The sequence below is a fragment of the Rattus norvegicus genome, chromosome X (genome assembly GCF_036323735.1).
Source record: "Rattus norvegicus strain BN/NHsdMcwi chromosome X, GRCr8, whole genome shotgun sequence".
In the NCBI taxonomy this organism is placed as follows: domain Eukaryota; kingdom Metazoa; phylum Chordata; class Mammalia; order Rodentia; family Muridae; genus Rattus; species Rattus norvegicus.
The window spans coordinates 15,180,122-15,195,537 of NC_086039.1; the positions used below are offsets into that span (position 1 = coordinate 15,180,122).

The 15,416-nt window shown below is 39.5% G+C and overlaps 1 protein-coding gene across 1 annotated transcript in view; it reads right to left on the bottom strand.

Moving 5' to 3' along the window:
• The window catches only part of Otc (ornithine transcarbamylase), a 76,116-nt gene that overhangs the window by 53,764 nt on the left and 6,936 nt on the right, over positions 1–15,416 (bottom strand). The window contains exons 2-3 of the mRNA NM_013078.2: positions 8,845–8,983; positions 7,011–7,092 (exon numbers count right to left, since the gene is read on the bottom strand). Coding sequence (NP_037210.1) covers positions 7,011–7,092; positions 8,845–8,983 — 221 coding nt within the window. The remainder of the gene's footprint in view (positions 1–7,010; positions 7,093–8,844; positions 8,984–15,416) is intronic.

The window sequence follows — 15,416 nt, forward strand, 5'->3', positions numbered from 1 at the left end:
TATAATTAAATGTAGCACTTGTCACAGAGTCTTTATCAAAAATTACATTGTAGACTCATTCTTACCATTACTGACAGATTTAATACACAGTTATGGAAGAAATTATTCAAGGATATTTCAATATCAAGCATAATATTTAAACAGAAATAATTGTAGAACAATTGTAGAACAACCAAAACATATTCATTTAAAAATTAAAAATTGAAAAGTTCCCATATATTAATTCTTTTGGTAGCTTGGAAAAAGACTGTCTCTCTTTTTTTTCTCCATCTTTATTAAATTGGGTATTTCTTATTTACATTTCATTTGTTATTCCCTTTCCCGGTTTCCAGGCCAACTTACCTCTCCCCTTCTCTATGGGTGTTCCCCTCCCCATCCTCCCCCCATTACCACCCTCCCCCCAACATCACGTTCACTGGGAGTTCAGTCTTGGCAGGACCAAGGGCTTCCCCTTCAACTGGTGCTCTTACTAGGATATTCATTGCTACCTATGAGGTCAGAGTCCAGGGTCAGTCCATGTATATAGTCTCTGGGTAGTGGCTTAGTCCCTGGAAGCTCTGGTTGCTTGGCATTGTTGTTCATATGGGGTCTCGAGCCCCTTCAAGCTCTTTCAGTCCTTTCTCTGATTCCTCCAATGGGGGTGCTATTCTCAGTTCAGTGGTTTGCTGCTGGCATTCGCCTATGTATTTGCCATATTCTGGCTGTGTCTCACAGGAGAGATCTACATCCGGTTCCTGTCAGCCTGCACTTCTTTGCTTCATCCATCTTATCTAGTTTGGTGGCTGTATATGTATGAGCCACATGTGGGGCAGGCTCTGAATGGGTGTTCCTTCAGTCTCTGTTCTAAACTTTGCCTCCCTATTCCCTCTCAAGGGTATTCTTGTTCCCTTTTTAAAGAAGAAGTAAAGCATTCGCATTTTGATCATCTTGAGTTTCATGTGTTCTGTGCATCTACGGTAATCAAGCATTTGGGCTAATATCCAGTTATCAATGAGTGTGTGTTTTTCTGTGATTGGGTTACCTCACTCAGGATGATATTTTCCAGTTCCATCCATTTGCCTATGAATTTCATAAAGTCATTGTTTTTGCTAGCTGAGTAGTATTCCATTGTGTAGATGTACCACATTTTCTGTATCCATTTCTCTGTTGAAGGGCATCTGGGTTCTTTCAAGCTTCTGGCTATTATAAATAAGACTGCTATGAACATAGTGGAGCATGTGTCTTGGTTGTATGTTGGGGCATCTTCTGGGTATATGCCCAAGAGAGGTATAGCTGGGTCCTCAGGTAGTGCAACATCCAAATTTCTGAGGAACATCCAGACTGATTTCCAGAATGGTTGTACCAGTCTGCAATCCCACCAACAATGTAGGAGTGTTCCTCTTTCTCCACATCCTCACCAGCATTTGCTGTCACCTGAGTTTTTTGATCTTAGCCATTCTCACTAGTGTGAGGTGAAATCTCAGGGTTGTTTTGATTTGCATTTCCCTTATGACTAAAGATGTTGAACATCTCTTTAGGTGTTTCTCAGCCATTCAGCATTCCTCAGCTGTGAATTCTTTGTTTAGCTCTAAACCCCACTTTTTAATAGGATTATTTGTCTCCCTGCAGCCTAACTTTGTGAGTTCTTTGTATATTTTGGATATAAGGCCTCTATCTGTTGTAGGATTGGTAAAGATCTTTTCCCAATCTGTTTGTTGCCGTTTTGTCCTAACCACAGTGTCCTTTGCCTTACAGAAGTTTTGTAGTTTTATGAGATCCCATTTGTCGATTTTTGATCTTAGAGCATAAGCCATTGGTGTTTTGTTCAGGAAATTTTTTCCAGTGCCCATGTGTTCGAGATTCTTCCCCACTTTTTCTTCTATTAGTTTGAGTGTATCTGGTTTGATGTGGAGGTCCTTGATTCACTTGGACTTAAGCTTTGTACAGGGTGATAAGCTTGGGTCGATCTGCATTCTTCTACATGTTGACCTCGAGTTGAACCAGCACCATTTGCTGAAAATTCTATCTTTCTTACATTGGGTGGTTTTGGATCCTTTGTCAAAAATCAAGGGACCATAGGTGTGTAGGTCCATTTCTGGGTCTTCAATTCTATTCCACTGGTCTATCTGTCTGTCTCTGTACCAATAACATACAGTTTTTATCACTATTGCTCTGTAATATTGCTTGAGTTCAGGGATAGTGTTTCCCCTGGAAGTCCTTTTATTGTTGAGAATAGTTTTAGCTATCCTGGGTTTTTTGTTATTCAAGATGAATTTGTAAATTGTTCTGTCTAACTCTATGAATAATTGGATTGGAATTTTGATGGAGATTGCATTGAATCTGTAGATCGCTTTTGGTAAAATGTCCATTTTTACTTTATTAATCCTGCCAATCCATGAGCATGGGAAATTTTTCCATCTTCCGAGATCTTCAATTTCTTTCTTCAGAGGCTTGAAGTTCTTATCATACAGATCTCTTTGGATAGACTCTCTGTGCCCTCTGGTTAGTCTGGCTAATTGTTTATCTATCTTCTTGATTTTCTTAAAGAACCATCTTTTGGTTCTGTTGATTCTTTGTATAGTCCTTTTTGTTTCTACTTGGTTGATTTCAGCTCTGAGTTTGATTATTTCCTGCCTTCTACTCCTCCTGGGTGTATTTGTTTCTTTTTGTGCTAGAGCTTTTAGGTGTGCTGTCAAGCTGCTGATACATTCTCTCTCCTGTTTTTTTCTGCAGGCACTCAGAGCTATGAGTTTTCCTCTTAGCACAGCTTTCATTGTGTCCCATAAGTTTGGGTATGTTGTATCTTCATTTTCATTAAATTCTAAGAAGTCTTTAATTTCTTTCTTTATTTCTTCCTTGTGAGTAGAGCATTGTTCAACTTCCATGTAGGTGTTCTGTCCTTTTGTTATTGAAGACCAGCTTTAGCCCGTGGTGGTCCGATAGCACGCATGGGATTATTTCTATCTTTGTGTATCTGTTGAGGCCTCTTTTACAACTGATTATATGGTCAATTTTGGAGAAAGTACCCTGAGGTGGTGAGAAGAAAGTATATCATTTTGTTTTAGGATAGAATGTTCTATAAATATCTGTTAAGTCCATTTGGCTCATGACTTCTCATAGTCTGTCTATGTCTCTCTTTAATTTCTGTTTCCTTGATCTGCCCATTGATGAGAGTGGGGTGTTGAAATTTTCTACTATTATTGTGTGAGGTTCAATGTGTGCTTTGAGCTTTAGTAATGTTTCTTTTATGTATGTAGGTGCCCTTGTATTTGGAGCATAGATATTTAGGATTGAGAGTTCATCTTGGTGGATTTTTCTTTGATGAATATGAAGTGTCCTTCCTTATCTTTTTTGATGACTTTTAGTTGGAAATTGATTTTATTTGATATTAGAATGGCTACTCCAGCTTGCTTCTTCTGACCATTTGCTTGGAAAGTTGTTTTCCAGCCTTTCACTCTGAGGTAGTGTCAGTCTTTGTCTCTGAGGTGTGTTTCCTGTAGGCAGCAAAATGGTGGGTCCTCATTATGTATCCAGTTTGTTAATCTGTGTCTTTTTATTGGGGAATTGAGTCCATTCATGTTGAGACATATTAAGGAATAGTGATTGTTTCTTCCTATTATATTTGGATGTAAGATTATGTTTGTGTGCTTGTCTTCTCTTTGGTTTGTTGCAAAATGATTACTTTCTTGCTTTGTCTAGGGTGTAGCTGGCCTCCTTGTGTTGGGCTTAACCATTTATTATCCTTCATAGAACTGGATTTGTAGAAAGATATTGTGTAAATTTGGTTTTGTCATGGAATATCTTGGTTTCTCCCTCTATGTTAATTGAGAGTTTTGCTAGATACAGTAACCTGGACTGGCATTTGTGTTTTCATAGTGTCTGTAGACATCTGTCCAGGATCTTCTGAGTTTCATAGTCTCTGGTGAGAAGTCTGGTGTAATTCTGATAGGTCTGCCTTTATATGTTACTTGACCATTTTCCCTTACTGCTTTTAATATTTTTTCTTTGCTTTGTGCACTTGGTGTTTTGACTATTATGTGACAGGAGGAGTTTCTTTTCTGGTTCAATCTATTTGGAGTTCTGTAGGCTTCTTTTATGTTTATGGGCATATCTTTCTTTAGGTTAGGGAAGTTTTCTTATATGATTTTGTTGAAGATATTTACTGGTCCTTTGAGTTGGGAGTCTTCACTCTCTTCTATACCTATTATCCTTATTTTTGATCTTCTCATTGTGTCCCGGATTTCCTGTATGTTTGGGCCAGTAGCTTTTTCCATTTTACATTATCTTTGACCATTGTGTAGATGCTTTCAATGGAATCTTCTGCTCCTGAGATTCTCTCTTCTATCTCTTGTATTCTATTGGTGATGCTTGTATCTACGGTTCCTTGTCTCTTCCTTTGGTTTTCTATATCCAGGGTTGTCTCCCACTGGCTTTCTTTATTGCTTCTATTTCCATTTTTAATTCCTTCACCTGTTTGATTGTGTTTTCCTGGAATTCTTTCAGGGATTTTTGTGATTCCTCTCTGTAGGCTTCTACGTGTTTATTTGTGTTTTCCTGTATTTCTCAAAGGGAGTTCTTTATGTCTTCTTTGAAGTCCTCCATCATTATGATCAAATGAGATTTTAAATCTAGATCTTGCTTTTCTTGTGTGTTTGGATATTCAGTGGGAGAATTGGGTTCCGATGACGCCATGTAGTCTTGGTTTCTGTTGCTTGGGTTCCTGCACTTGCCTCTTGCCATCAGGTTATCTCTGGTGTTACCTTGTTCTGCTAATTCTGACAGTGGCTAGACTGTCCTATAGGCCTGTGTGTCAGGAGTGTTGTAGACCTGTTCTCCTGTTCTCTTTCCACCAGTTATGGGAACAGAGTGTTCTGCTTTCAGGCGTGTAGTCGTTCCTGTTTACTGGTCTTCAGCTGTTCCTGTGGGCATGTGTCCTGAGTCCACCAGGCAGGTCATTTGGACCAGAGAAGTTAGTCTTACCTCTGGTCTCGGGCCTGAAGTTGCCCCTCAGGGCTGGGTTTCAGCTCTCCTTGAGGGCAGCAACCAGAAGGGCCTGCCCCGCCTTCTCCCGTGATGGTCCCTGTGCACAGGGGGCCCAGATGGCGCTAGGTGTTTTCCTCTAGATTCAGAAATGTGGGCAGAGAGTTGTCTTCTCTGGTTTCCCAGGTGTGTTTGCCCCTCTGAAGTTCTAGCTCTCCCTCCCATGGGATTTGGGTACAGGGAGCTGTTTGACCAGGTCCTTTCAGATCTGGGCGCAGTCTGGACTGCAGGTCTCCTGCAGCTTGAGTCAAGACTATCTCTCTTAAAGTAACAATGGTTACATTTTTAAAAGGTAAAATTCTGCTAGATTCATGGAAGATCAATGTTGGAAGAGTTTAAGAATTACTGACAGGTTTCTTCATTTCTTCCCCACTATCGCTCAGCTGCCAAAATCATGTCTTATAGGAAGCAGATTTAAAGCGAAAAATAGAGCCATCTGTTTCCTTCCTAGAATTTCTAAGATCAGGTGACATTTACATATTTCCCCTCTTCCTGTTTCCTTCTTTCAAGGAGCAAAGGAAGTATAAGAAAAGTGGTCTTGAGCTCCAAATCTTGGTGCTGTTTTTACTGAGTGAACTCAGAGGTCACTTAATCCTTGTGAAATTCACTGTTTTGTTTTCTTTTTGGCTATCTGTTTGATGAGCTTCATTTTTAGTTACTATCAGACCAAATCGTAATAGAGCAGTAGTTAACATCTCAGTCTGAGAAAGTGCCCTCTGATGCTTTTAAGGCAGGGTAAGTCATCCAAGGACTGAAGAATCTGCCAATGTTTTGATGGCACTTCTTTCTCAACTCTGCTCATTTGGGTCACACTGTTGATTCAATGGAGGTCTGGTGGAGGATAAATACAGGGAAAAAGAAAAGGGGTAATTCATGGCTTGTAAGTTTCAAAATCAACTCTTTGAAACTCATTGTGGAGTTAATTGCTTTAGAAAATGACAACCACTTGCGTTTTGCCTGCCTGGAGTCTGGGTGCCAACTGTAGTAATGGATTTGGAAGTGATAGCAGGTTTGCTTCCAGGTAGTCTTTTCCTCACACGATCTCTAATGCTTGGAATGGAAACAAAGAGAGCCCAAGAAAAGAGGTAACAGCAGTAGAACTAGGTGGACCATTGTCACTGTGCATGCTCTGTGCACCCCAGAAAAACTTCCAAGGGATGGGGAACATGGAACCCTCATAGGAGTTTGAGGAACTCCAGTACTGAGAACATCTCTTTTCTGCTTTTAAGACAGAACTCTGATAGGCAATAATGTTCTAGAGTTCCCTTGCACTGTCCTTGAGAAAGGAACACTTAGCTAAAGCTGACCTTCTGGTATCTCCATTCCAGTGAAGTGAAGAGTGCTATCAGGAGCTAAAACAAGAGAATCTTAACAAGGTCTTGCAATTAGAGTGCCACAAAGCTTTCAACAAACTGCAGAGCCTGTAGAAATGCAGATGTCCCAGGAGGCCCAAGGGTAAACATTCAGTGGCGGTGCCCTGATGACAAAGCACACCAGTTGATCCCTAGCTATTGAGACAGTCTAATATCTGACAGGGCTTAGGTGTAACTGGAGAGAGGGAGAGGAGACCCGATATCTACAACATAAACTCCGAGACACATAAGGGCTGCCTAATGCAGAGGACACTCCATTCTCCCCATCTAATAGCATTGGCACTATTCAGGAAAAAGTTCATGAGTAAAAGTAGACACATTTCTCCCATGTGTCTATGGCCTCAGGGTTTGTGTCCACTTACATTTTGCCATCAATGTACAGCAAGGTCTGAAATGTCTAGTCAATTTTTCACAGGCTTCTTCCAGATGAAGCTGATCTTTCTGCAAATTGTTTTTTCCATGAATTGAAAGACACCTCTGTATTGCTGCTTCCAGTAAAACACTTGCTCTCCGTGGTTGCTAAAGAGACACACAAAACTCCCCAGCACGTTAAGCCCTCTAAGTCTCCATCCTCTGGCTAGCTCTTCAACACAAGTGTGAGCTAGTCAGTAGACTCACCTGTTTCTGTGGACAGTCTTGTTCGAGTACTTCTTTTCTCAAAAATCATCCCTAAGGATTTCCCTTGCAATAAAGGCAAGTACTGAAAACCAAAGACAAAACTATGATTAAAACGCAAAGTATACTTACTGTCTGACATCAAGGATTATGTTTCAAACTGCTAATAAAAATAGAAATCAACTAACTACTACTTCTGAGGAAGTGGTCACGATATTGTTTGAAATTGAATTTAAAGGTGTTTCATATTTGCTATACACTGATTATTAGCATGGAATTAGAAATTAATTTAGTTTTTGATACAGGTTTCTCATGTAGCCCAGGCTAGCCTTGAACTTCCTGTATAACAGAGGCTTTGACCTCCTGACCATCTTATCTCCACCTCTGAAGGCCTAGGGTTCCAGATGAGTGTCTCTATGCTTGAGATACAGTATTTCTGGTTAGTGGGTTCAATTTGGGAGCTTGTTTAAAAGCATAATATTTCATGCTGGAGCCATTATCTTACTGAACTCTGTCAAAATCCTCATTAAATTTTCAGTGAGAAAAAGCTTTGATTCAGAAGGACTTTCTCAATTAGTAAGACCCTACTCTGTCCAACATGGTACACGAAGGGTCCTACTTAGGACACTGATGAACCTCAGTTTTCAGTTTCATGTTCCTTAGTCTCCCTTATGAGAGAACATAAAGGCTTTGTTCCTGGAAGTCATTTGAAATCATTCTGGAAGCTTGAGCTTTGGGTGGAGCTCTTCCTCTGTCCTCGTGTATTGTTACACTTCCGCCTAGGATGTATTATCATCTTCTGGTCTCCAGTCAGCAACGCATTAAAGGGCAATGGACTGTGACCTAAGGATGCCTTTCCCCCCATTTCAAGTATTCTACAAGAACATAAGTCCATAGAAAGTGGAGCATCTCCTAGTCTCTTTGGAGCTTGGAGAGCTAACCAACTAGATAAGAAAGTCAGAGTCGTACCAAACTTCCTCAGCCTGTCATCAAGTCTTAAAAACAAACAAACAAACAAACAAACACTTTGAGCCAGGCAAAGTGACACATCTCAGCACTGGGGAGGCAGAGGCAGATGGCTCTTTGTGAGTTTGGGGCCAGCCTGGTGTACATATCGAGTTTCAGGTCAGTCAACACTACAGAGCCCCATTCTCATAAACAAACAGAAACAAACAACATTTGAACAAATTTGGAATACAAATCTGCTTTCACAATTAAGCATTCTAAATGAAGTCACTGCTGTAGCATTTTGAAACATAAATTGTTCAAAATGCAGAACAATGCCCATGGTTAAGTACCACATTCAATTTCTTCCCCTATTTGACTAGAATTTATTTGTCTCTTTATAATTGGAATGTTTCCTAAACATTATTTCATCATTAGGCATATCATCCTAATGATGAACATATTTGATATATATATATATATATATATATATATATATATATATATATATCCAGACCACAGAACAAAAGTGTATTGCTAAAACAACAACACATTATCTTTAAGTTTTAGCTGACAGAAAACACAGAGAGGAAAAGGGACATGTGAGAATAAAATCTTTCTAGACAAATGATATCTCCATTTCAGATCCAGTTACTAATGAATTTAAGCATTCAGCTGAAAGAAAAATTGCAAGGACTTGTCATAGAATAACTGCTTTTCATGCTTGCTTATATGCCTGGACACTCAGTGATAAGCAATTACCTTGCCTGTGAGGTTTCATTACTTAGCTACCATTCAGGAATTTTAATCTACTCTCTTTTTCTCTGCTTTACGAAAGCTGCGTCAAACATTGGTTTTTAATGGAAGAGAAGAAAAGGCAAATATTGCATACTTCTCCTTTCTGTTTGATCCTGAATTTCAGATCTGCAGAGAGCCATAGCATGTACTGAATCTCCTCTCCTGTGAAGTTCTTCAGGGTGAGGAGGTCACGGCCTTTCAGCTGTACTTGACTCTGGACTGGCTTCCCATACCTACAAAAGAAGGGAGAAGTCAGAAGAGGACAGTATGTATTAGAGAGAGAGAGAGAGAGAAATGCCGTGGGGTGGTCCATTGGCCAATCTTTGGAATCAAACATAGTAAATCATATGGTACAGCAAAGCATTAATAAAACTAATGTGGCTCTGGTTTCCATGTTATATATGCAGTATTTGTTATGTTTGAGAGAAAAAAAAAGACTTTGCGGAACGAAATCGAATTCGGACACACTTGGATTAGCTGGCTTTGTGGCTTATTAAATCACGCTGCTTCAAGCATGTTACCCAACCTCTCTCTGTAGCTGTTTCTCATCAACAAAAAGAGTGTAGTAGTTTTGTAGTGTGATTGTGAAAATACAGTTATTTATATCATGCGAACCAGTGCTCAGCGTAATAGGCATTATGTAGAGCATACCTACTGTTATTGAAACCAGTGCAAGCAAGTTTATAATGCACAATGGAAAAGTGGGCCGTTTACCCCTATTCTTGTCACATCTCTCTCTGAAGACTTGTCCTCCTTTTCTCACTGGGTGAAACCACAGCCAGCCCTGGAGATTTTCTTGATTCATGCAGAAAGATGTTTTAAAGTTCTATGACTATTTTTTTAGTCCAATGAGAGCAAAACAATAAACAACAATAATATAACAATGGTGATGATTTGCTAAGCTTGGTAAATTCCTTGCAAGATGACACTTTTCGCCTTCAGCTCATACCTGATTCAGAGTGACCTCCTTTGTTGGGGGAAGACAAGCCAGGAGCTGTTTGCTCTGTGAGCCTTCCTTCACTTCCTCAAGGTGAGGCCAATTCGAGAGCAAATGTAATTGTTTTCTAGCTTTCTAGTACTGGTGTAGGTGTTTGAGGGTGACTGTTTACGTTGTATTTATGGCAGTCCTCTCGAGAGTCTCTCCCAGAACAGTTTTTGATGGAAATAAAACCATTTCCAAGGATACTAAAGGTTTTATGTTTATCTAGCCACCATCACCCCCATGAGGTCTTTTTTCCTACCCAGGACATTACTTGCCATGATCAGAAACAATGCCATGCTACCCATTCTTTGTCATATTCCACCCTGGCCCCTGCCATGGGAAATGCTTCATATTGCTTCGCCTGACAAGAGTAAGGTCCATTTTATTACAGATTCCTCTTTTAATCTGTCATCAAAACAGTGAACTAGTTAGTACCTATTATTTTATTCTTCCTGCCTAACTAACTTAGTGCTCTTTCACTAATGTCTCATTCTTCCACTTCACCCTTATCACCACTGCTCTACTCTTGATTTCTAAGTTCAGCTTTTTCACATTTCATATACAAGTCAGATCCTGAGATATATGTCTCTCCTGTTCATGGCTTATTTCACTTACTATATAGTATTCTAGTCTTTGCTGTCCCCAGTGCAAGAATTTCTTGGCTATTCAGAGGAAGAATAGTATTTCAGTGTGTGTATATATGCTGCACATCGCATTACACCCATCTGTTGATGAACACTTAGGTTGTTTCCTTATCTTGGCTTTTGTGACTGTCTCGCAAGATGGCTGGAATCTCATATTTTAAAAAAATTCCCTGTTAATCTCCACTGCCTTGGATTGGTTTCTGTAGCCCACTTTATAATATGTAAGTGATAATGTATATATTAACTGATATTTTTATAATAACTGATTCTTGTCTCTCTGTCTTGCAAGTCTGTTTTGGGGATTCTGACTTCTAGTTTGACTCACTGAGAGCAATGTCAGTACTGGCTTGGCCTGTGTACAAGCTAAGACAGAAATAGACCTTAGCATTCTATCGTATTGTGGTACCTTTTATTAGAGGTAATCACTGTATGAAATGAGCAGCTTTTATTAAATTGTTCCCAGTGTCATGGTGTTATCTGTACTTAATAACTGATGCGAATCACACTAGAGGGGGCTGAATACTAATTAAAAAGACTGAGAAACTATGGGAAAATTGATTTAACATATCTATTAAACATTAAATTTCACAAGGAGCATACTAACTGCTACAAAATGATCATACTTGATTTCAATCATAAGAGTACAATTTGGGTATATATTCCATTGAGATTTATGTATACAGTTTTGCAATATGACATGGTCATAGGTATGAAAATCACAAATTCACTCAAGTTGTTAATTCCACTTCATAATCTATAATAATTTGGACAAATTTCATTAAATTTTACTGTCTAGCAGATTTGGCTTTTTTCGGTCTAAGTTCAATAAGTGAGTATATATTTTTTCAGAACACATGGTAGGACTATACCTTTCAGAATTTCGAGTTGGATTGAGAACTTGTGGGTGAGTTGGCTAATTAGTTGACTGTATTAATATGAGATACTAATGGTGTATTTTACACATATAGAAAGAAATTCATCTGTTCAGTTTTTGTGTGGAAAAAATTTGGTCAACACTCCTATTTCAGAGACGTAAGACTGTCTTCAACTTCACAAAATAAATAAATAATACATTCTACATGAGGGAATTTCTTTAAAGCAGTCATCTTCAAATTTTCAGTGTGGGGCTGGAGAGGTAACTATTTGTGTTCACTGTTCTTGGAGAGGACTCAGGGTTCCTAGCATATATGGTAGCTCACACTGCCTGTAACTCCAGTTCCAAGGAATCTGGTGTCTTGACTCTCACAGGCTTCTAAATGTATTGGTACACATACATATACACTGAAATTATAAAAATATTTATAAAAACTTTGAACATAAAACTATAACATACTCTCATTTATATAACAGAACTATTTTGTCATGGCTTTGATTGGGCTTAGTATTTTCTGTAAGCATTCAAGAGTTAGCACAGTGACATATTATGTATATTACAAAGCATAACAAAATGAAAAGTAAAATATTTAGACAAAGAATAACAAAATACTTAAAAATAATTTTAAATATGCAAAACATTATAAGAAGTTTCTAGAACAAACTGCTGTTCCTTTCTTCTACAAGAACCCTAGTTAAAAGCATATAAAACTCTGTACAATACCTCCATGTTTGTAAATCATATACCAGATAACTTTGAGTTTTAACATTTATGGAGAAAATTGGACTTCACATAATAAATTGGGTTATACATTTGGTTCTGATAATTTTTTGTATTTTTCCTTTTTTCTTTTCTTGTATTGAATATTTTACTTATTTGCATTTCAAATGTTATCTCCTTTCCCAGTTTCCCCTCCAGAAAGCTCCCATCCCATCCTCGCACCCCCTGTCTCCATGAGGGTGCTCCCCTCACCTACCTACTCCCTCCCACCTCTCCACCCTGGCATTCCCCTACACTGGGACATCGAGCCTTCACAGGACCAAGGGCTTCTCCTCCCACTGATGCCCAATAAGGCCGTCCTCTGATATATATGAGGCTGGAGCCATGGGTCTCCTTCTTTCATATATTACATTCCAAATCCAATTTCCCTCTTTCTGCCCTCCCCCATTTTCTCTCCCCACCTCCCCTTCCCTTCAGATCCATGCTTCTTGTCCCTGCCCTCAAAAAAGAGGCATCAACTCCCTCCCAGGCATCAACCAAATATGGCATAACAAACTACAATAAGATCAGGCAAATATTCTGCAAATACCTAGGGCAGGCTCCCTGATCTCTGTGAGCCTACTCCAGTCCTGTCAGTTGATTCTGTGGGCCATGTTCTTGTGGTGTCCCTGACCTCTCTGGCTCCTAATCCTTCCTCCCTTTCCTCTGCAGGACTCCACAAGGCCTGCCTATTATATGGCTGTGGGACTCTGCACCTATTCCCATCAGTTTCTGGATAAAGTCTCTCTGATGACGGCTTATATTAGGCTCCAGTACCAGTATACTCTGCTGGCTGGACAAAGTGTAGGTCAGAGGATTCGTGGCTGGGTTGGTGTCCCAGTCCCTCCACTTGAGGCCCTGTTTAGTTACAGTGGATGGCCAGTTTGGCTCTGATAATACTAATTAACGGTCACATTGAGAAACACTTGGCATATATATGCACCGCTGCTGTTGAAAAGTAAGTCGGACTAATTGTGTATTTCCAAGGTCAAGCTTTCTTATGGGGCTTTGTAAAATAAGTTTTCTAAATCTGTCTTTGAATAGAGGCGTGGCAGCTTAATCTTTACCACTTCACAGTTAGGGAAATTTTGAAAATGCATTTTCTCCTGGAATATAGTCTAAACAATGTATGATTGCAGGTGATAAACTCCTTAGACTCCGTGTGTTGTGACAACACATTACTGTCATATGGCCTGAGACTTCCTCCCACATTATTTTTAAAGGAAGAAATGTTGGGTTGGAAAACTGCACGCCCTGTGTCTCAGGGAGTGTAGGAAAGAACACTATAGCTGCTGGAATCACATCCATCAACAACAGGAAACGTAACTTCGGGGGTTCATTCAAGGCCTCAGTTTTGGCCTGGCGTTCAAGATCAGGATTCTGGTTATTTTTGGAATCTGCAGAAGCTGGGTTTTCAAACCTGTGTCCTTAAAGGATTCACTACCCTTGCTCTTCCTACCATCCTCTGAAGGATTCTCCAACCTCTGAGCATTCACTGAATTTATAGTTTCACTAAAACAAACAACACCAAAGCCATAGAGCAGGGCTGCAGTGGTGGCTCAGCTGGATGATCTTCCAGAAGACCCAGATTCAATTCCTAGCACCAACATGGTACCTCACAAACATCTGTAACCCCACTTCCAGGGCATCTGGCACCCTCTTCTAGCCTCCAGGAACATCAGCATCATCATCATCATCAGCATCATCATCATCATCAACAACAACAACAACAACAACAACAACAACAACAACAACAACAACATACCATTGAATTGTATTGTTCTGGTTGAGTTTCATGATATGAAAAAGATAATCTTTTCAAAGACCTTAAATTTTATTCCTAATTTCTGTGACAAAATAACAAAAACAATAAAACAAAACCCTAAGGACCAATGCTTTTTAGGAGTTAAAAACTTCTAACTTCTAGATCTTATTCCTCCTTTTTAAGAGAGAGAGAGAGAGAGAGAGAGAGAGAGAGAGAGAGTTTGCAGATCCTCCAGATCTTCCTCATATTTATTCCCATATATGCCAAAAGTCAAAATCTCATGTTATGGCTTAGGGTCAGGGTCCTGCCACTGAGCTTCCTTGTAAGATGCTGATATGGATGTTTCTCAGCATCAATATGAAAAGTACAAGTACAAAAGTACAAGTGGCAGACAAACATCATGTTTGACTCTCTTTTGGTCAAAACCTTTAATGTTTAATTTATGTATGACAGAAAGTATTAGTTCTTCCCATGGAGTGTGAAGGAAAAAGATTCTCTCTACAACACATGCTAGATTCTCAACAGCGGCGGTTGATAATGTTGCCCTGACTCATTGCCCAGAGAATGTACTAGCAAGAACAGGAGCTGATACGCTTTCCCCACTGAAGGCTCTTTGTGTCATTTTTTAGCTTTGTTTTGCAGTAAGAAAATCAAGTCTCCACAAATGTTGCAGTGGGAAATACCATCTTAGTAATTACAACTACTGCACCATAAAGAACCTTCAGAATTTGTTTGTGTAGCTTAACTGTCTTAGTTAGGGTTTTGCTGCTGTGAACAGACACCATGACCAAGGCAAGTCTTATAAAGGACAGCATTTAATTGGGGCTGGCTTAAGGGTTCAGAGGTTCAGTCCATTATCATCAAGGAGGGAAGCATGGCAGCATCCAGGCAGGCATGGTGCAGGAGGAGCTGAGTTCTACATCTTCATCTGAAGGATGATAGTGGAAGACCGAATTTCAGGCTGCTAGGGTGAGGGTCTTAAGCCCACACTCACAGTGGCACACCTACTCCAACAAGCCCAAACCTTCTAATAGTGTCAAGCATATACAAATCATCACAATAACTAAAACTTTATGTTCATATGCCGCATTCTTCAGCCTCTCATAACCATGGCAGCAGTCTCTGATTCACCAAGCAGGGACTATTTCAAATGTAATGTGTGTGTGAAATTATGTAGTACCTGATCTCCTGTGGCTGGCTGATTTAACTCAGCATAAGATCCTCCAGAGCTTTCTAAAACATGAAAGGCATTTTCTGCCTCAGCATGGTAGTGTTAGATAACAAGTAACCGTTAAGTCTGAAACAAGACAAAACTAACCTTAATAATTAGTGGAAAAATCAGCATTGTGCTCTGAGTCCTAAAAAAATCATTGCCAAAGCAGCATTAGATAGGCTTTTGTTTTCCACTATAGATGTGTGGAGAATCCCACAAGCAGCACAGCAGCTGTATCTTTAGTATACTGGGATTAAATATATATCGAAACTTGCAATACTTTGTCTGCTTCATTTCTTTGTAACATCTACAAAGAGGGGTAGTTTACACTGTGCTTGGTGTTTTGTTCATTCGTCTTTCGAAGCAGAGCAAGTATGTTTTCTATTACTTGGTGAATTCTCATGTTCCTTTTTTTGATTCATTTTTTTT